The 21,740-nt window shown below is 36.9% G+C and overlaps 1 protein-coding gene across 1 annotated transcript; it reads right to left on the bottom strand.

Moving 5' to 3' along the window:
- Positions 1-888: 888 nt before the first annotated feature.
- On the bottom strand, positions 889-17,188 carry LOC122846761 (AN1-type zinc finger protein 3-like). Its single transcript, XM_044143906.1, has 6 exons — positions 16,777-17,188; positions 10,278-10,318; positions 9,202-9,387; positions 7,084-7,149; positions 4,249-4,458; positions 889-1,538 (listed from the first exon to the last, which is right to left on the bottom strand). The coding sequence occupies exons 1-6, from the start codon at positions 16,857-16,859 to the stop codon at positions 1,384-1,386; spliced, it is 741 nt and encodes a 246-aa protein (XP_043999841.1). The 5' UTR covers positions 16,860-17,188; the 3' UTR covers positions 889-1,383.
- Between the last annotated feature and the right edge of the window lie 4,552 nt (positions 17,189-21,740).

The following is a 21,740-nucleotide window of genomic DNA, read 5'->3' on the forward strand; positions in this document are numbered from 1 at the left end:
AACCGAATTATATAATGAAACATGTGGAAAATAGGAGATAGGTTCATCCTGCTGAATGAAAATCAAATCTTGTATTGAGGAATATTAATATACTGGTTAACGGAGAGAAGCTCAAAGATATCTTACTTCAATGCTGGCATGGAAACTAGCCGGCAGTGAAGGGCTAAAACATGATGTGCAAGACCTGATTAAACAGAAGAGTCCAAAACAGGAACCCATCACTTACTTAATGCATCTTCAGTCCTCAGTCAAAAGTCTTCAATAAGGACGAAAGCCCTCCAGGTTCAGGGATTCCTCATTAGCACATCGTCTTGTATGTCCTTAAAACCAGCCTTTTTCAATTTTGCATACAAGCACACAAAAGCCTCATACTTGTTGATTAAAGAGCATGGATTTGAAGAAATGCTTACATGTGAAAGATAAGGAGAGGGTAAGCAGATTAAAAAAAAAAAAGAAAAGAAAAACATACACCCTTCCCAACACTGAAATCTACATAATCCGAGAACAAGGGGTTTGCTGTCCCCATGTGTCCACATCCAGCACAGTCTGCAGGTCCTGATTATAGACCGTCAGTGTCCAGAAACTTTTCTTCCTTTTAGTCCACTGTGGCAGAAGCACCTTCAGTTTTAAACAATGTGGAAACAAATGGTTAAATGGTTTTCTGCAGAGCAGAGGAAAATAAAGCGAGCTGATGGGAGGGCGAGGGCAGGGTGAGCGCCGGAGATCCTGAGGTGGGTGATTAATAGCGGTTTGTCTTTCTGAAGGAGTCAGGGTTATAAAAGCTGGATGGTCAGTGTGGGTTAGACGTGACTTGAACTGAGGCTGGCTAACTAGCTAGCCTCACAAAGTCCATACTTGGCGCAGGGTACAAAGATGCTCTGGTCTGGATTCTGAGGTAAAGAGCAGTCTAGAAACAGCGCCAAAGCCAAAGTGTGCAAGTAGTATGACCAATTCTTTCTCCATTTTCTCCTCCTGATCATTCTTTTTTTTCTGAGGTAAAGAGTACAGTCTGGTTTCCAACACAAACATATGAACTATTTCAACTTGACATCCCTTTATATACTTTCACACCATTCATAGATTTGTAGTCAAGTGCTCCTCAAAACAACATTATAATTTCTTTTCTCTAAAATGTTCCTCTTATCAAATTTATTTTACTTGCAACAGGCATCTTAGCAAAAGGGATATGATCAGACCAAGAAGAGCAGGGGAGAATTGAAGAGCGAGCTAATTTTAAAATGGACCAAATTCAAGTTTGTATCAAAAAAAAAAAAAAAACCTTGTGAAAAACCCTGAAGAATTAAAGAAGAGGAGAAAAATCATATCCCTGTTAGTGCTGAGACTCCGTCTGAAAGCCGGGGCTCCTCTGGGGAGAATTGCTGCTCATGAACACTCCTCCCCGATGCGCTGGCACGAGCGGCCCACTTTACGGTCCAGCTTGACCATCTTGAGCACAGCCTCCTGACGGCCGCGCCCTTGGTGGTCAAAGAGACAATCGTGTTGCTCAGGAAGACGATGGAGCATGCAGAAGATGAAGCCTGGACAGTAAGGGAGGGGTCATTGGTATGAGAGGGAGAAGGTCATTTAATTTACTGCATTCAAAAAAATTAAAAACAAAATAACAACTGAGCATGTAAAAAATACCACAAACAACAGACCATTTTAAACCTGATTAGACTTTAAATAGTTCTGCTTGCCGTTTTCTGTTCTGATTCTATTCAGCAGAGAACAATTGTCTTCCTCACAGACTCCGCTGTAGTAATAAATCTGGCCGATATAGTATGCTCAAAACGATTAGAAATTATTGTTGGCTCTATTTGTCAGAAATTACTTAACTAATACACATTATAACACTGCAGTCATTCAATAAATGGTGATTAAAAACCCAGTTTGACATCTGGCTGCTGTGCAATTAAAACCCGTATGACGACTGCACAAAAGAAGGAAATAGCAGCCGGAAAGTTGGGCAACAATGGGACATAATTTTCCTCCGATCCGAAACCACACATGCAAAATTAGCCACCAAACCTTTTTGATATTCTAAGCTCTACTAAATTAAACCTTTAGAAAATATTAGTGAGCTCATTATAAATTAAGTAACTTTTCATTTTTTTACTTTTCACTTTTTAACAAATTTTGATGAAATATGTCAACAAAGGTAAAATTTTTAAAGATTACACATCATTAGATTTGGGTTTTCCTAAATATTTAAGTTCAAATAAATAATCAAAAAAAGCAAAATTAAAAGGCATTGTGTCCGTCACCTTTAACCACTGAATGCAACACAAAAGAACACTGACTAAACCACAACCAAACCTTACTGACAGTGACTTAAGCTACATACAATGCATTACTAACCTTTACTACCTCTGCTGTTGCTTAAAACGCATTGAGTACATTTTAAGCACAGGGACTCTTTCATTAAATGGTAATTTATTTTAATTGCTATTGCATCTTTTTCAACCACACTTTTTATACAGCAGTTAGGATGCAGTAACATTTTCAGCAATGATCTTTGTGGCTTTCTTTTTGTAACAACTGTCAAGCCTGAGGTCATCTGTAAGACACAAAGCATTTCTGTATCAAAAATTTATTTGTTTGAATTGGCCCACTATACAATAATTTTGCTAAAGAAATTGGGTTTTCACATCAGATACTTGAAATGCATCACCTCTGTGTGCTCACTCTATTAAGTAGAGGTCTTATTGTTTGAATAGAAACACTAAAAGGAAAATCACAGCTTTTCTAAATAATTGAGATGGACCTGTATTCACTTAATCTTCTTTAAATACCCTGAACTGATCAGGTAATTATTTCTGTCCAAATATGAAGAACCTGAGCAGGGGAAAAAAGGTGGGATTCAAGTTCTTTCCTAACTAAATTTTTATTCCACTAATTTAAATTGACTCAAGTTACTGCTTGTGGACCTGGTAAGTCTGTAATTGCATAATATTCTGAGAGCAACATGATTCAGAAGGATTTTGTTCTAGGGGTTTTTAGCCTCTAATGTCAAAACAAATGAGTTAATTAGCAATTTAATACCAGAGCCCTTCCCTTATGTCATACTAATACTTAGAAAATTTATATTAGAGGCAAGGCAAATCGAGCAGATGCCTACTGAATGTGACAACACTAGATCACTTTCTCTGCTGGCAGATTCTTTTCTCTCCGATCTACAATCTGAAATGCATTCATGCTTTCAACTCATTTTCAGATCCTCTTGGCTTACAAACTGCAGCACATTCTGCCAGGACCATTAGCAAAATAATCTGAAATTACTGCAACAGTTGGAATTACTATAATTGCCACCATTTCCTCTTTTGGTTTCCTAAAAGCCATGTTTTCGCAGTAAGCATTAAACTATTAGGAATTGATGACCAATGGAAAAAGAGGGGAGAAGTCAATTTCCAATTTAGATATTACTGCACTGGTATAAGGAGACTGATATTATATAGCGAAGAGCTTTGACTTTTGAAGTACTTTAATTTGTATGCAAACAAGTTGATTAGGAAGCCAAGTATTGGTTTAAACTGCATTAGGGCTTGTGGTAATTGGCTTATGTTTTATTCGCAATGAGAAACATTCAAGCTTTCTGCAATGGTCCCTATAGGCCAACCAAAGCACAAAAACTAATGGCAGAGCCAAAGCTGAATTGCTCTTCTGCAATTTTTCTAATCCATAATTAAAACATTGAGCCAGAAAATGTAAATGTATTTTTTAATCTTTAAGGCAGGTACTACTCAATGCCATAGTACACACACATTTTGGATTTGACCTTTTACCTAAATGATCTCTCTATGTTAAGATCGCTCAGAGCTACTTATCTGTGCTTTATGTAAAGTCAAAGCAAACATCTTATCAATTTAAGTGGTAGTCCAAATTTTTAAAAACATATCTAACTTTAAATGCTAAAAAAGTCTAATTTGTATTATATTATTTACATTATAATCTTATTTTACTCATTTAGAAATCCAGAATGCTTTTAAACTTTAAATTTCAACCTTTCCCTTTCAGTTTAAGTATTGACTTATTTTTGTTTCTGTTCCAAAGGAATTTTAATCCTGACAATTACCCATAAGTCCCATAATTCTAGTCTCAATGTCATTCAAATCACTCGCTGGAAAGGTAAAAAAAAAAAAGACACATTCATAGTAATCCTGTATGTATTGCGCTTGATAAATGTGTTAATCAGTGTGTTCAACTACAAATGTACCTAGATGGATTGTATTACTGATAATGTCATCATACCACAGCGACAGGAGCCCAGTTCCTGCTGTACCAGCTCCAGTTTAGTTTGGCAGCGATGGCAACGTTTGCGGCTCCGCTGTTTAGAGCCACTGCGAGAAGAAAATGGCGAAGATGACAATGATGATGACGACGATGAACACTCCTCACCCTCTGGGACCTCAGCCACCCTTGCTCGCTTCTCTGGTGAAGAGTCACTTTCTGACTCTGAGGCTTAAGACACAGGAAAATGTGCACAGATAAAGTAAACAAGATAGTACAAAATAAACAACAAAAAATTACGGTTAACTGTATTTCCAGGAGTTCTTGGTCATATTTACAGTTAATTTTGATTATGTATCACAGATTTATTGTAGCAAGATTTAATGCTGCTGAAGGTAACTATTATAAAAATTTGTTAAAACTGTCACTATGTCCTGACAGTGAGACAAATTTATGTAAAAAATGAATAATTGGTGGCAGAGAAACAACCTAATATTACAGAAAAATAGAATTTCTTACAATCTGGACAAGCTCTGCTGTGGAGGAAACAGCAGAGGAAAAGGCGGAGGGAGTGTGCTGACTCAAATTGTCAGGTTAAGCTTATAGTTTTCTCAAAACTCCCTGCTGTAGTTTTAAAAGTTGAAGCAAAAAGCTGCATGATGACCAAAACAAGTAAAGATTGACCTGTTTTCTGCAAGAGATTAACATATTTGAAGGTTGTTATCCAATCTACAACAGTTTAAAGATGAATTAACAACTATTTACTACTGAAAGAGGGCAAAATGCTGGTTTGGTGTCAAAAAAACGAAGGAGGGAGAAAGCAAGATTAATAGGTCTCCTGTTTTAGATTACATGCCCGACATGAGGGACAGTAGGAGCCTGTAGCAAGCTTCCGCTGGTTGGCTAGAATTTCAACTCAGCTTTTCTCATCAATCCAGCAGACTTTTTCCCCAGCCCTGCCAAAATGCAGATCAGCACTCAATAAATCTCTGAGAACTAGGCCATGCAGTGCAGTCAGACATCCCCCTCCCCGTCCCACTAGCCTGTCTCATCGATCCCCTATGTATGCGAGTGTGTGAGTCTGTACATGTGCAGCTTCAAGCTGTGAAAAATGGCATCCTTTCTCCCTTAGCCTTTCTATCCTTGTATGTTGCTGTTAATCTATATGGGTTAAAGTAATCTTACAAGCAATTTAAATTAGATTTGAAGTTAGGCTAAACAGCTTTAATTTGGATCACATACAATAAAGAAATGTGCAAAAACAGTGCAAGTGCAGGTTTTAAACATAAATACATGTAGGCCTGAAATGATGTAACATGTGAATGTGTGTTTAACCCCAACACTCACATGACTCTGTAACTTTAGACAGGAGATCAGCACATTCACACACAGCGGGGAGAGAGTTGCCTACTTACTCCACAGCTGTCTTAGATCATGTCACGTTGTTTTGCCTCTAACTTACAGTGGCCCTCAAAAGTCACACTGAGGCAATGTAACCTACACATGTGACTTTTATTCTGTGCAATTTAACCGAATACATGCAGTTATTTGGGCAAAAATAGAACGTAATGGTGAAATGGTTGCATAACTTTGCACAATCTTGAACTAATACTTTATTAAAGCAACTTTGATTCCAATTTAGTGCACATTTGGTTAAAGTTTACAAAAGTTTTACAAATCTATCCGGTTGTGACCTCTCTTATCCTCTCCTGAAGTCTTTGTTTTGTCAGCTTGGATGTATACTTGTGCCAACTGTGTAGCTAGAAAATATTTTAATTGTTTTTTTAGTTTTCTTGAAGACATAGAGTTTTGTGCCAAAGCTGAATGGTATATGGAACTTTATTAGCCTCCTCCACCTTGACAAAAAAGAAAACAAAGTAACCCCAGAGTATGATGCTACCACCACCAGCTTTCATAGCTGGCACAGTGTTCTTCTGGTGAAGTTCAGTGTTGTTTTTCTGCCAAACAAACATTATGAAATTGTAGGCCAAAAGTTGAAGCTTAGTTCACATTCACCCTCAGGGCTTTGGGAATGTTTAGTCATGTTTTCTTTGGGGGAAAAGAATTACATATTTTTCAAATTCTACAATATAGACTGTTGTTACATTCAGATAACCAGCACATTTTGAAAATTCTTGCATTTCCTTCAATGTTATTGTCAACCTCTCTTGTTCAGTTTAAGTATTCTCTTCTTGTCAGAAATGTCTAGTCTTGTAATGTCCCATTTTATTCCTTGCAATATGGTGTATATAAAATGCTGTGGAATATTTTGTACCCTTTTGTACAAGAAGTTCCTTTACTTCCTCTCCCACCTGAGTTTAGTGAAAGGATGCAAACAAGCAAATGCAAAAGGCTCTTACTACAATAGCTGAACTTTACAGTTTTAGTCACAATGACTAATGGGAGGTGTGAGCTCCAGAAGACTGGAGTCATTTTGCATTTTTACATTATAAATCTATTTATTTTTCTTGAGTATTACAGAATATTTGTTATATAAAACTTAGAATAGGTTTCAAAATGATTATGGACTAATTTTATTTCTTCAAAAAAACTTGAAGTTTTGCCGGGGTGGTGCACACTTTTGAGAGCCATTGTAGTTTGTGTCACTTTATGTCTGAGTTGTACTTCCTGGCTACTGTTCCAAGAGTCTTTGCTCACACTCGCAAACAAGTAGTTAGCTTTTGTTTGCTCATTCTGCATGATCCAGGTATCCTTCCCATCAGAATACTCTCAGGAATTAAATAAATCTCTTTCGGATCTATCCAATGCCCTTGATCCTAGTGGGCTCTCAAAAATCAGCTGTGTAAGTGAAAAGAACAAGCGAGTGGTAAAAGACATAACAGAACCGAGGCATACCAGATTCGTATGAGCGCTTTGTGGGGGTGGAAAGTGAAGCCAAGACAGTATCTGTGTTGGATAGTCCTGAAAAACAGACAATACAGGCAAAATGGGAGCAAAAATAAGAAAAGGCAACAATTTAAAAAATACAACTGTATGTGATATTTTTTCCTTCCTCTGAAGACTCAGTTTTGCTTTTTTACGTCACTATTTTCTTCTTTCTAGGTTTTTAAATTATTAACAATACAATAGAGATGTTTCACTACATTACAAAGATTCAAATGAAGCAGAGAGACAGATGGGTGCACTACTGGGTTGCACTGAAAAGCTCAGTTTAAAATCAGAAAGCACCATAAACAAAAGCTAACAGACATTTTGCCCATGGTTGCTCGGATACTCTTGTACCATTTTCCACACAGTAACAGCTAAAAAGACCGTGACTCTTCAGTGTGGAATCCATTATTAAAGCTGTGAGGTGTTTTGTTTTTCCACACCAGCTATGATGGATAGCTAACAAAAGATGCTTAAGTCTCCCGTGAGCAGATTGAGACCAACCCATAGATGGTTAAAAAAAGAGCCCTACAAAATATTTTTTTATACAATTAATAATCTGCTATTTCAGTTTTAAATTTCAGAAAATTTTAACCTCTCAGTGAACTTTATACATAATTGACTCCTTGTTCTAAGGAACCCAACAGTTACACACACATATCCGTGAGAAAAACAACAGTAATACTAAACAATTTAATGGTAATGAATAAAAACAACACTTCTTTTTAAATCACCTAAATTTATATAATTTGTAATGCTAAGCAGATTAATAAACTAGCTTAATTTTTTTCAAAGATTATTGCATGAATCTAATATATGGTCAAAATTACTCCTGCAGCTATTTCACAGTTGACAAGATTAGTGAGTTTTTTTCTTTAAGTTCCACACATCAATTTAATGCTACTTTTTTTTCACCTGTGCCAAATAGACCTCTACAAATAAACTTGTCACACTATAGGGATGACGGATGCCAGGGCAATTGTAGGTGTCCTATTTGGACTTTTGCTTCTGAGAAGACACCCTTTCCTATCACTCTGTTGGTGTCTATAAGGACAAGGGGAACTTGATTCTTCTGCAGACATAGCAATCAACTAAATGATACATATTTACGATACAGATTTTGTTCAATAAAATTGGAAATGTTGTATTTTGGTGCTTTAGTTTCCTTTAAACAGCTTATATCACCATTATGCACCTCTTTCAATATTTTGTGTAATTTTGATCAATTAGATTTTGACGCTAGTTAGACAGTTCAAACCAAAACAATAAACAAAAAGATCTCAGGAGAATGGAAGTACACTTGCCCAAGGTCACCAGCAAAGGGGGCGGCAGAGCAGTGGAAGGAGTACAACCCAGTAGTACACTCAAAAGCATTATGCTCTTTTGGGATAAAGATAGGATAATAACTAAAGTTAGAATACTGTTTTTGCTGATTTTTTTTTTTCTGACAGACTAGAAGCAATTAAGAGGATAATAATGTTTGAAGACTTAAGAGTACAAGAGACACAACGTCACAAAGATTGAGCTGACTAAAAGATGAGTCTTAGCGATCCAGATTGGAATGTTGTGTCATTTGTAGTAATTTTGGTTATTAAGTAAGATGAGTGATTTCAATGTGTTTTGCATAGAAATTCATTTTCTGTGGTGTCTATATGGTTAGAGACATTTTCGTAGAAGGAATAGACTGATGTGGATCTCGGAGCTAAAGCCAGAATCAACATTGGAAAAGAAGAAATGCTGCTTTGGCATCGGATTGGACAGATCCTGACTGGCTCCTGTATATTCACAATATGGTTTTGTTTTCCCACAAAAGCCGGCAGCACATGTTTTGGCACATTTCAAACAAGACAAGCAAGCAAACAAAGAATGTTTTTATGAGTTGGTGCTGAAAGGTTGCGGTCCATCTGTGGTCAGGAAGAGCGTTTTCACCATCTGACTCAAATCCAATAAAAATGTGTTTTTGAGATACCTATCTTTGTCCAGTCTAATCCATATGTCTCAGAAAACCAAATTATAGACTGCAATAAAAAGCATGCTGAGCAGCATATTTTAGAAAAAGATTAAAAACAAAACCTTTGGTCTTACCATTCTGAATATGAACAGATGCCACTCCAGTCTCTCCTGGCGAAGGTTCTTCTGAAGTGTTGGATCTTGACATCAGGGACTGACTAATGCTGTTTGTGTCAGTACAGAAGATGTCCGTTTGACTGCTGCTGGTGCTTGAAGAGGTCTTTGGGGCACAATCATCGTTTGGCTGTTTCTTCTCAGTGTCTATGAAGAAATTGGCAAGTTGAAATGTGTTTTCTTCTTGTCTCAGTCTACTTTTTCCAAAAGAACGTTCATGTTTTCGAAATTAACAGGGGAATGTTTCAAATATGTGTGGCACAGCGATGCATCTTTGGATGAAGAACAAAACTGAACAGATTTTAGGTTAAGAGCCAAGACTTTCTGGCATGTGATTATAACCTGAGCCAGGTGAAAATAAAAAGTTCCGGAGATAAAACACCCTGAGATACATAAATATGAATATTCTGTAATACCAATATGCAATTTTTAGACATACTAATGACCAAGTTTTAGTAATCAGAAAAACACTTTTTAGTTAGTCAAATGACATCTCGAGAAAATGTTTTAAACACTAGCCTTTTATTTTAGTGAGCATTTTATGAGGAAATACTCAAAGACCTTTTAACCGTGTAGTAGATTTTTTTTTTCTTCACATATTTAATAGCCTACATGAGTGAGTAAAAGTTCAATTTTATATGACATTTGCCCAGACAGTGGTCACAAAGTGCTTCACAAGAAAAGTATATTCAACAAAATATACAGCAATCAATGCACAACACATAAAATGAATACAATAAAACCGTGAATGCACATTATAAAAGTTTATATAGCAGTATCTGGGAAAACTGTAAAAACATATTTTACAGGCATCGCTAATACAATACAGTCCCAGCTTGTTTTCCTGTGTAAACTTGTAATAAAGCTATTTAGAAGACCGCATAAAAATATTCAATCAAAACTGCTCACCACTTTCTAAAATGGGAAATTTATTTACTTAGAGACAAGTAGTATTAACTCCACTTAGTGTACTCCTCATTTAATACAATAAAAGGAAGAAGAAACCGAGCACAAATGCACAGATCAGAATAACTTACCTGCGAAACATTTAGAGCAGAGATTCTTAGTTTTGCTTGACCTGGGGGGATTAGAGAACACTTTGTTAATGACATCTTCAGTGTTTAACAGGGAAAAATAAACACCTGAGATCTAGGATTCATTTTTATGGAAGACTGCAAGACTAATTTATCAAGCCGTTAAGCAAGGCAACAACAGAAAGTCTCTCTCTTCAAGAACGGAAAGTAAAATGTCCAGCAGCTCATTAAAACCATGGCCAAAACAAGAAATTAACTAAATAAAATAATAAAAAGGCAATAGACGAGGATGGACTGGAGATCAGTACATGTTGACAGGTTAATACAATAAAATACAAAGCACAACCAAAGTAAGAAGTAATACAGAAATACAAAAATTACATAAAATAAGTATTTATTTTCTATGATGTCTGGATAGGTTCATTATTTAGGTTGAAGGAGAGCAAGAACAGGAAGGCTGAAGTTATTACAGCAAAGTTACAGCAGAGTTTTAACTTTTTCACATTCAACTTTTCTCTGTGATGGAACATGCTGGATTTGAAAATGTAGGAGGCCTTTTGAAAATCTCTAAATTAAGGTAAAAGTCTACATTTCTTCAGGAATATACAGAGTATAAAGTTTACAGTTAGCAAAGCTAATAATAATGTTATCTTTTTAAGACTCTGTACCCCTAATAGGAATTATCAATGTCTGTTCAGGGTCAAAGGACAAAAAAATAATCTTATATGCTTTTTATATTATAGTTAAAGTGAAAAGAGAATTAATTAAAATTACTATTGGTTTCATAAAAACAGGAAGTTGGAAAATTAGGCACAATACTTTCATTATGGAATCTCTAATCAGCACTTATTTCAACATTTAATTAAAACTTTAGTCCTAAAATCCCATTTCTTATTCCTCAGAGTAATCTTAGAGCAGCAAATGTCTGGAATTAGCAATTATGTTCCAAATAAAATCAAGAAACCCAGGGCACTGTTTTGGCAAGGCAGGCAGCTGACATGAAAACTGTTTAAACAATTTGATTGCTGCTTTTGCAACTGTTAATGAAAAACCTCAAATAACCTGACCTGTTCATGAACAACAAAAGCATTTTAGTTTCCTAGAGCCCTAAATGTGTTTCTTACAGTCCCCAATACATGGTTCTTTCTTCTCATCTTTAAACAAATCTTAGAAATAAAATAGCTATTGTTACAGAGTTGACCAGCGAAGCGTTGATGGTTTCAGTAGCGCAGCTCTTTCTCAACAGATAGCTCTAGCTTCCTCCTGAGAAGGCTCTTCTCATTTCCTCTCCGGCCGTCGTCCTGACTGTCTGTGCACAAAGTGTGACGGTTGCTGCTATCAGTCACATTCTATTTATTTTGGGCGCTTCGTTGCACACCTTTGTCCTCGTTTCTAAAAGTAGGGTCAGCTGCAGTCAACCAGAGGGGATGGCTGGCATTTTCTAAGTATCTATAGTCTTGAGTTTGAAACAGAAAAGAGGAAACAAAAAAACTAGGATGCATTCTAAATCTCATGCATGTAGAGAGCATACAACCCCCATCTTTCGATTAGCCCTGCAAATGAAAGGCAATCAAACCACAGTTTCATTAAGAAAGATTGGAATGAAGGCAAGCGAGAAATATGCTGAAGCCTAAATAAAGTCTAAAAAGAGTGGAGAAAACCTGCGTTTCACCACTGGTCCACAAGAATACCTAATTAGGAAAGATTCTGTCATCTCCAGTTTTAAGTGGAACAAAACTGGGTTAAAATTGTTGATGTTTGAGGAAGTCTAATTCTGTTAAGATGTTACTGATTTAATCAAAACTAAAAAATCTAACAAAAACCTACCAAATCATCCAAGACATTGTGTCACCTGTGAGGGAGCCTAAATTATTTAGAGTGATGGTCTATCACATACAGGAACTAAGCTGGATTTAAGTCACAAGGAAAGATGAGACCATAAATAATGTAGTACTGTGCCAAATTTGCTGTGTAAAATTATTCCTTTTTACATTTTCCACAAAGAATGCTGAACAATAAATAGTCAATTTTATGCTAGACTGAAGCATTAATTGTGTGCCATTTTCTGCAGACAGAAAAAAAGCCATTGTAGAAAAATTAGGCTGACACTTGTGGTCAAAGTATACAATAGTTTAAAGTCACAGTTTCAAACCTGCAACATTTTTCAGCAATGCCATTCCTGCGGTTTGGACACTTTCTATTGAGAATGCTGCTTCAGCATAGAGCACAGCACCTTTTAGTTCACTACCTAGCCAAAAGCAAGATTGCTCTAAATAATTTTCAAGTTTAAAAAAACTTGAGAAAAATGCAAAATTCTGTCTCCAAGAAGAAACCAGATGAAAGAAAACACACCCAGCTGCCATTCTGTCTGCTTTTTCTCTGAGCTATAAAAACCAAAATGGTTGGAAGAAAAGATTTCTAAACATTAGAAGAAATTAGTGAAGGAATAATATAACAACAGCTCATCTGGGGTTGGTTGAAGTCAGATTTATTTCTATACATTTGATTTATGATGGACAATGACTTAACATCTGGGAAGCGTATTAGAGCTACTAGATGAACATTAAACTGATTATCTTGACTAGAGCCAATTTACAAGAGTTCCTGTGTTTTTCATATGTATCCCTTATTTAATCACACTGCTATTAAACAGAGAATACCTGAACTCAATCACAATCAGGCAAATAGAAAAATAGTCAACTTTATTATTACCATTACTCACATTAAAGGTGTTTTTTATATAAAATATTTACACCACAGTTCCTAAAAATAATTATTGAATCAAATACAATTAAAAATCCCAATATAAAGCCATCTATTTTATAATGAGTTCATACATTTCTAATCTGCACTGAAGTGTACCTAAAATAATCAATTTTATATTTCTTTTCTTATGCAGAGACCAATTATGACTTAATTCTTAGATGAACAGCTACAGCTATACATGGTGGCCTTGAGTAAGAGTTTGACAAAATGGCACTAATGGGGAAGTCAAACATTAAGGCAGGCAAACTGAATAATGAGTTCCCTCATTTTAGACAGTAATCTACAATAAGAAACATCTGTTTTGCATCTTCAGCATTAAAAGCAGATTACATGGCATTACAAGAAATCCCATTTATCACTTGTTCATTGCCCACTTGCAACAGTCCTTCTGATAGTTACTCAAGCGACCAGCATGTTTCTCCAATAGTGACAGCAGCCTGAAGAACCTAGCACTTTGGTACCATATTCAGAAATAATGATGAACATTCGGCTTAGCCTTCATATTTTCTAAAGTTTCCATACATATTGACTATGTCTGCAAAACTCTTGATTCTGACCACCCAACTCTTTTGTCTGCTTAATGAGCACAAATTCTTCACTTACACCTGCTTTACTTACAGAAGAACTGGCTCACGACTTTTTGTTTCGGCTGTAGGGGAAATGCATTCCAGTTAGACGAAAGAATGTCAAACTACCTGCCACAGAAGTGATGTGGCTAGAATGAATGTTGGAAAAGTATACCTCTCTACCTCATGAGAGAAATTAAATCTCAGAATGTCAACCAACCTAAAAAAAATATCAAGGCAGTCAAACTGTCTGTACTTGTATTATGTTACTTAGCAAGAAAACTCTTTGGAACTTAGCCTTTTATATGTTCCAATATACTTAATCTAACTGTATTGGACTAAAGCAGTTAGAAGAACACATAACAGACTTTAAATATATTTATCTACATGTGAATATAACTGATTAAGATTCTTTATAGTGTCTTGACATAATTTTATAAATTGCAGTTTTCTGAGTTGAGGCTTGCATCATACAGCACACTGTTCAAGTAAAAATTTAAACACCAACTCATTTTGGAGCCACCTTTTTACTTTTTTACAGCAGTTCGGAAGACGGGATCCATTCCAAAGTTGAACAATAGGTTCAGAGCAATATAAACTTTTTAACTTAGTTTTAAATACATTTTTAGTATTTGCACTGCTTGCAACAACAGTTGTCCAAGTCCAATCTTTGAGAACTACTATCCTGGAACTTTAGTTGCATCCTTTCTCCGACACACCTGAACTAAATGGATGGCTTGTTACCAGGTACCTGCAGAGCAAGCTGAAGGATATACTGATGAGGGAATTCAGCTTTTTCATTCAGGTGTGTTGGAGCAGCCATGCGTCTAAAAGTTGCAGGACAGTAGCTCTTGAGGTATCAACTAGAACAGCGAAGCTCTATAGCCAGGGTCTTCAAATCCAGGTCTTGAGAGCTGGGGTCCTACAACTTTTTGTGCCTCTCTGCTTCAGCACACCTGAGTCAAATAATGAGGTCATTAGCAGGACTCTGGAGAACTTGACAGCATACTGAGGAGGTGATCCAACCATTTGATTCAGGTGTATTTCACCAAAGACGACACTAAAAGTTGCATGACACCAAACAGTGAGGCCTGGATTTTAGGACCCCTGTTCTACAATATGCAATATACTGTTTTGTTAAACTTTGTCAAACTGTTAATGATTAGCACAATTTCAATTCAGGCATCCATAACCTGGATGTTAGTATCAGCAGGTCTGTGGATGCCCTTTTTATCTGTGGTATTTCCTCAATAACAAGAACTTGCGTGCTACTGTGGGTAAACGGTTTGAGAATCCCCACTGATAAAGTAAACACGCCCAAAATGAACGAACTTACTTCCTGTTATACTGAAGAAGGTTGCCATACGGGCCTGATCTTTTTTAGAATAGAATTTTAAAATTAACCTAGGAATCTCTGAATTAATATTCTCGCATACCCTAAATAACCTATTTTGATAAATAAGCACACACTTTTCTTGCCTGGGGAAAAAAAAAAAATTGAAAGGACTAAAATTATCATTTTCAAATCATCATTTGAAAAGAATTGTGACTATTCATTTTCAAATGTGACCAATAATAACTCAAAAATAATAAGTAGTTTTTAAATATAGAATATTTAAATACAATAAAATATAATAATAATAATAATAATAATAATAATAATAATAATAATAATAATAATAATAATAATAATAATAATAATAATAACCATTATTACTTATATATAATGTTTTGAGATATCAATGGGCTAAAATTATTTTGGTTAATTAATATAATTTCAAAAAGGTGCAAACATCTCTCTATAGTCTCACAACATATCAGATCAGATACCAAGCAATGAAACCTGAAAATAATTTTTGGAAGCCCTAAGAAATTATATTTTAGATGGAGCCAAACATTTGAGGAAGGATACAAATACATTTCAGCAGCAATGAATGCTCCGAAAACCACCAAGGTCTACATTTATCAGAAACGTCTGGAGCCATAAAGAGCCTCAGTCTGGCTGTCTGACCACACAGACTACATGGGGAAGAAAGCTTTGGTTAGAAAGTTGACCAAAACACCAATTGTCCAATGAGCTCCACCATTTCCTTTGTGGGGATAAGAGAACCATCAGCAGTAAGAGAACCACCATACAATCACTCTTGTATGGTAGTTTCCAGAAAGAGGTCACTCCCCTCAAAATTATTGCAGCTAACTTGAAAATTGCCAAAAACAACTTTAAGATGAAAATGATTATCTAGTCTGATAAGGCCAAAACAGAACCTCAATTCTATGTTTCTTTTTGAGAGAAAAATAGACACTGGTAACCACCACCTGCTGTGAAGCATAGTGGTGGCAGCATCCTGCACTGGGGATGTACTGGGCACCTATTCTACATGAGATACAGTATGGTCACAGAAAAAAAAAAAAAAAATCAAGAAATCCTGCACCACATTGCTCTGGGTCTGAGACTACTGCAACAATTCAGCTTTCAACCCCACAGTTAAGATAACAAAGGCGTGACTTTAGGAGGAGTCTATGAATGTATGCGAGTGGCTCAGCCAAAGTCTACACCTAAATTCAATTTAACATCTCTTGGGAAGACCAAAAAATGGCCGTCTATGACACTCCCCGTCCAACCTGAATGAGCGTGAGAGGACCTGTAGATAAAAATGTCCCTAACAGGTGTTAATACTGGATTAATGAACATTCAACAAAAATCTGCACACATAAGCTCTTTTTTCGTCTTTGAGAAATAAATACAAAAATATGTGCCAAGACGGAATTATGTTTATTTATTATTATTTTTTGTTGAAAAAATTTAACACTTCTGTGTTTTTACTCATGGTGTGCCTGACAGCCTTCCAGTGGGTTCAATCGTTTGCTACATGAACACGGTGTGTTAACTACCGTAGTTCCCACTGTATTAACGCTGTCCCAACTGAAACATTACATGTTGGATTTGTCGCACACTCACTCTAATGTCTACCTTCACAGGCTGAGGTTACTAAGGCCAGCTGCTGTTAGCTAGAAGCTAATGCTACAAAACAATGAGGAGGGGGTAATGACAAGAACGGCAGCTCATCTCTGTTAAGAGTTGCTAATGCTAGTAGCAGTCGACTTTGCTAACTGTTGAGAAAGAAAGATACATTGTAAAGAAATATATTTGAGAAAATTTTCTGGCTTACCCCCAGAACCCGCACGGACAGCGCGGGGGTAAAACGTTGACGTTGCTTGGACCCTTGCTGCCCTCGCTCCCTGTGTCCCCCATATCGGACCTCCGTGATAAGCTGTCGCGTAGCAGGTGAATCCGTGGATGGAGTGAAGGCCTCCTGTTTGCGCTCAGCTAGCCCCGGCTTTAAAAGTCCCTACTCGGGTCGGAGTAATTCTTAAGAGTTTCAGCCGAAAATTAGTAGCTCTGCCGACACGAGCGGCTTGAGAACACGTAAAATTAATCCAGTCTCAGTGGGTGTCAGGGCCCGTCAAAGCCGACGACGGACAGAGCCACTGGGGACGATGGGCCGATCAGCTGGAGAGAGGAGCAAACCACTGGAAGAGATGGGAGGAGCGGTGTTCCACTCAGTAGGAACTAAACTTCAGCTCTTGTGTCTGTGCCGAAGAGTTTCAATAAAAAGTTGTGAATTTTTCAATTCAACTCTTTGATTGTTCACTAACAGTTTTAAGTTTTTCAGAGAAACTAAGTTTTGGTATGATCCTGACTGTGATCGCAAAGGTGATTTCTTTAAAGAGCCACGAATAAAAAAAGAATACAACTTGGATTGTTTTTACTCCGCTTTAATTTACAGATTATTATTTGACGCTGAAATATTTTTGCAGCGTTTAATCATGAGTATTTAGTATATTAATCCAGTAATGTAATAGATAGGAAAACCTATTAAATGCATTAGCCTAAATAAATACTGATAATCAACTTCTTCACCAAAAAAGTTATAGTAATTTTTGATTGTCTTCTAACAACCTAAACACTAGGGTGCCACCCAGGAGACCTATTTAATTATACACAAATCCAGCCATAGTACAAAGATATAACAGTATTTTCCATGGGAAAGACCGCTGACTTGACTGACAGATGTCTAAAAGACAGTCTTCAACTCGTTCAAAGGGAGAGTAAGTCACAAAAGGCATTTGTTGAAGAAGCTAGTTATTTGCAAAGTTCTGTATCCAAGAATTTTAATGGAAAATTGAATGGAAGGAAGAAGTGTGATAGGAAAAGGTGCACCAGCAACAAGGCAAACTGCCACTTTGAGAGGATTGTCAAGCAAAATAAATTCAGAACTTGAAGGAGTTTCACAAGGAGTAGACAGAGGAGTTGGTGCATCACGTGCCATCATAGAACGAAGAGGCATGAGCAGCAAATGTCACAGTTAAGCCATTTTTAAACCAGAGAGAATATCAGACACGTTTCACTGGGGCTAAGGAGAAAAGGAACTGAATTGTTTTGCAATGGTCCAGAGTCCAATTGTAGAAAATTCGGAAATTCATTTGGAAATAAATGTTCCAAGTCTGGAGGAAGAGTGCAGAAGCACAGAAGCCAGGTTGCTTGAACTCTAGTGTGAAGCATCTAGTCAGTGATGGTTTGGGGTACAGTGTCATCGGAGCATTGATACAGTAATTAATGCAAGAGGAAGCTCAACCAAGTATTGAATGAAGAGAAATGTACATACTTTTCAGAAACTTAACATCTATGCTTAAATTTGATTGTCAATTTTTTTGAGACACTGAGATTTGGGTTTTCTTCCCCTCAAACCCATAATCATTAAAACTGGAAAAAAAAGAGCTTGAAATATTTCACTCAAGCCTTTGTTTGTTTTGCTATGTTAATTCATTAGCTAACTTTTTAAAGTCATTTTGATATTAACATTTATGTAAACAAAAGTACTAAAATGTGATCATTTGTTCAAATCGGAACAAAAATCTTCTGATGCGTATTCATCAGTTTTGTTGACCTTTGAGATGGTAGGTGTTTTTGCATCTTAGGGAACATGAGTTCTATGACACCTCAAAAATGTGTAGAGGAGTTTTATGTTCTGTGCATATCAAGAGCAGTGGTTGTTCAGCAGAAAATATCTTAAAATGAATTACTCTAAACCAGCAGCTTTGCTTGGTGACAGCTGTTATGGGGACAATTGTGTATAAGTTTTTAAAAAGATGCAATGGATTCTTTTTACTTTCCCTTTTTAAGTCCTTAAATTTTCATTGTATTTTTTCATTGTGTATTGTATTTGTTTATTTTTTTATAAACTTTCCAACGAGGCAAAGCTTTTCAATACAAAATACCAAATTCATTAAGACATTTTAATTAATTAAATGAAATAGTAGTGCTGCGCAGTGGCACAGTTGGTCACACTGTTGCGATGCAGCAAGAAGGTCCTGGGTTCAATTCCCAGCCCAGGGTCTTTCTGCATTTTTGCATGTTCTCCCTGTGTATGCATGGGTTCTCTCCAGGTATTCTGGCTTCTTCCCACTTCCAAAAACATGACTGTCAGGTAAATCTCTCTAAATTCTCCTTAGGTGTGTGTATGCCTGGTTGTGTGTCCTGCCTGTTTCTGTGTTGCCCTGTAACAGACTGGCGACCTGTCCAGGGTGTACCCTGCCTCTCGCCTGAAACATTCGCTGGAGATAGGCACCAGCACCCCTCCCGACTCCACTAGGGACAAGGGTGTACAGAAAATTGATGGAAATAGTAGTCTTTTCAGTCCAGATTGTCAGTAGATAGATAGATAACATAAAAGGACCAGCATGTAGATATTGCTTGCTGTACATGACTCAGATCAGTGAAGATGCAGCTAAATTTTTGTAGGAAATATTTGTTGCTTTGACTCACACTCTACATATAGACACAATTAATGCATCCACGTGTAGAAACAGTTTGAACATACAGCTTTTCATAATTGGGTTTCTAACACACTCAGTGTGCTTTCTCATAGTTTCTGCGGTTACTCTGGTTTCTTCCCACAGTCCAGAAACATGAATGTTAGGTTAATTGGAGACTCTGGATTGCACTGAGAAATGAGTGTGTATGTGTGTGGTTGTCATGGTTGTCATGGTTGTCATGGTTGTCTGTCCCTATCTTGGACTGGCCAGCTGTCTTGCCCACTGACTGCTGCATTAGGCTCTTGTTTCTACCTCTCGACTTTGTGGTCCTGAACAGTGGATAAGTAATTGCAGAGTTTTGTAATAAAGTCACATCAAAACTACATAAACAAGACCATCAGTTGTAGTGAGTGTTAAAAACCATTAAAAATAAATGTTCAGACTCATAACAGATGATGCCTAAGCATTTCTACAACTACATTTACAATGGCAGCGATGTTATCCCAAGATCAGAGCTCATCAGTCTCAGTAGCAGTAAGTGAGAACCATTTGAACCAGCCCTCTTAGTTTTCTGTCTAAATGAAATGGTACTGTCATCCATCTGTGTATCCTCTGTAGTGGGATCACTTGCTTGTCAGAGTACATAATGTTCTACTTCTTTATATTATCAAATCAGCTTTCTGGAGGAAATCCACTTCAGTTATACAAAAACCTTGCAACTAGGAACTAAAGTGCTTCAGTTTAATGAAAATGTTATCCTAAAGACATTGTTCTCTTATTTTTTGAGGCCATAGATGGTTTACCTGTTTGTCTTGACAAATGTTTCTATTGTCAAATCTACTGTTTTGTCTTTGTTGACTGATGTTAAAGACGCTAAAGTAAATGCTAAATTTATTTTTACAACTAAACATCCAATATAGGGCAATACTATTTAATCTGTACTTGCAATAGTGATTCTTCTTTAAATGCCACCATGTGCAAGCCCCTCCTTCTTTTGTATTCACCTTATTTGGCTGAATAGACATAAAAATGAAGTAAATATTTTTTAAGTTAAAGAGGAATGATCAAGATTCAGTTCACAGCTTTTGCTATTGCAGCTAGAAACAACTGAGCAGTCCCAAAATCTGGGAATAGTGATGGACTCAGACCTGAATGTCCAAAGACACATAAGGGCAATTGCAAACTCATAAGATTTAGTGTCCTGTCTGTTTACATACCAGTGGTTTTTGGTAATGTCTGTTTAGCTTGGAGCTATAGAAGCATGGTGGTCACAAACACCCATGGTGCTGTTTATGCCAAGAGAAAGAGCATGTGTAAATTTTGTTTTTCACCTCAAAATGACTTTCCGAAGAAAGCAGCACTTAACTTTGCAGCCGGGAGATTTGGATTCCCCTCAGCAAGACCTGCCAGGAAGTAGCTTCTGTCTGCTGGGACAGTGAAGTGGGCCCTGGGTGGAATGAAGATAGATAGCTGATAGTTCATTAGTTAGTTAGTCACAGGGAGAGCTGTGCCGCAGAGGATTTCAGAACTGTTTTTTCAGTGTTGTTATGAGCTTTTATTTTAGCACAGGTTGACTCTGTTGCTCAGGAGAAACAAACTTTTAATGTGTTTGCCGGTGATATTCATACATCTATATTGCTACCTTCTGATAATTACACCGTAGGTATTTGGTACCATAAACAGATTTTTGTGCCTGTTCAAAGAGAGCAAACATGACCACAGCAAACTCCAGTTTTGACTCACGCAGAAGAAAAGCGGTTGTTGCTTCTCTCTATAGCTTGAGTCCAGCCTCAGGCTACTCTGTCCCCCAGAGATTTAAAGAACTCTACTTCAAAGACAGATCCCCTCTCCTCATGTATCGAATACCCTCTTCCTCTTTCCCTGTAATAAACACAAGAACTTGAGGAATTAATTAGACACTGGATCAAACATGGGTTAGAAAATCCAGTGAGCAGAAAATGCTTTAGGGAGGTAAGTGGGGATCATGCATATAAAACTTGGGGCCTTGAAAATGCAATAGAAGTATTCTTGATACAACTGTTTCAGGTAACAGATTTTTCAAATATTATGTTCTCCTGCTCTTTTTATCCACTGCATTTAATTTATAACGTCAGGGTATCCCAATCAATATCTTACATCTCACAGCCTTAACGTAACCAGTGTGATGTCTTAATCTATATGTACAGTGGGAATCAGAGCCTGTACAGATCATACTGATTATTCCACCACTCTTAAATTAGCCCTTGTGTCGATGGAGAAAGCTGATTCATAGCTTCTACAGCGAGAAAACGGCTCTTGGCAACATGCAAGAGATGGA

The sequence above is a fragment of the Gambusia affinis genome, linkage group LG02 (assembly GCF_019740435.1).
Source record: "Gambusia affinis linkage group LG02, SWU_Gaff_1.0, whole genome shotgun sequence".
Classification (NCBI taxonomy): domain Eukaryota; kingdom Metazoa; phylum Chordata; class Actinopteri; order Cyprinodontiformes; family Poeciliidae; genus Gambusia; species Gambusia affinis.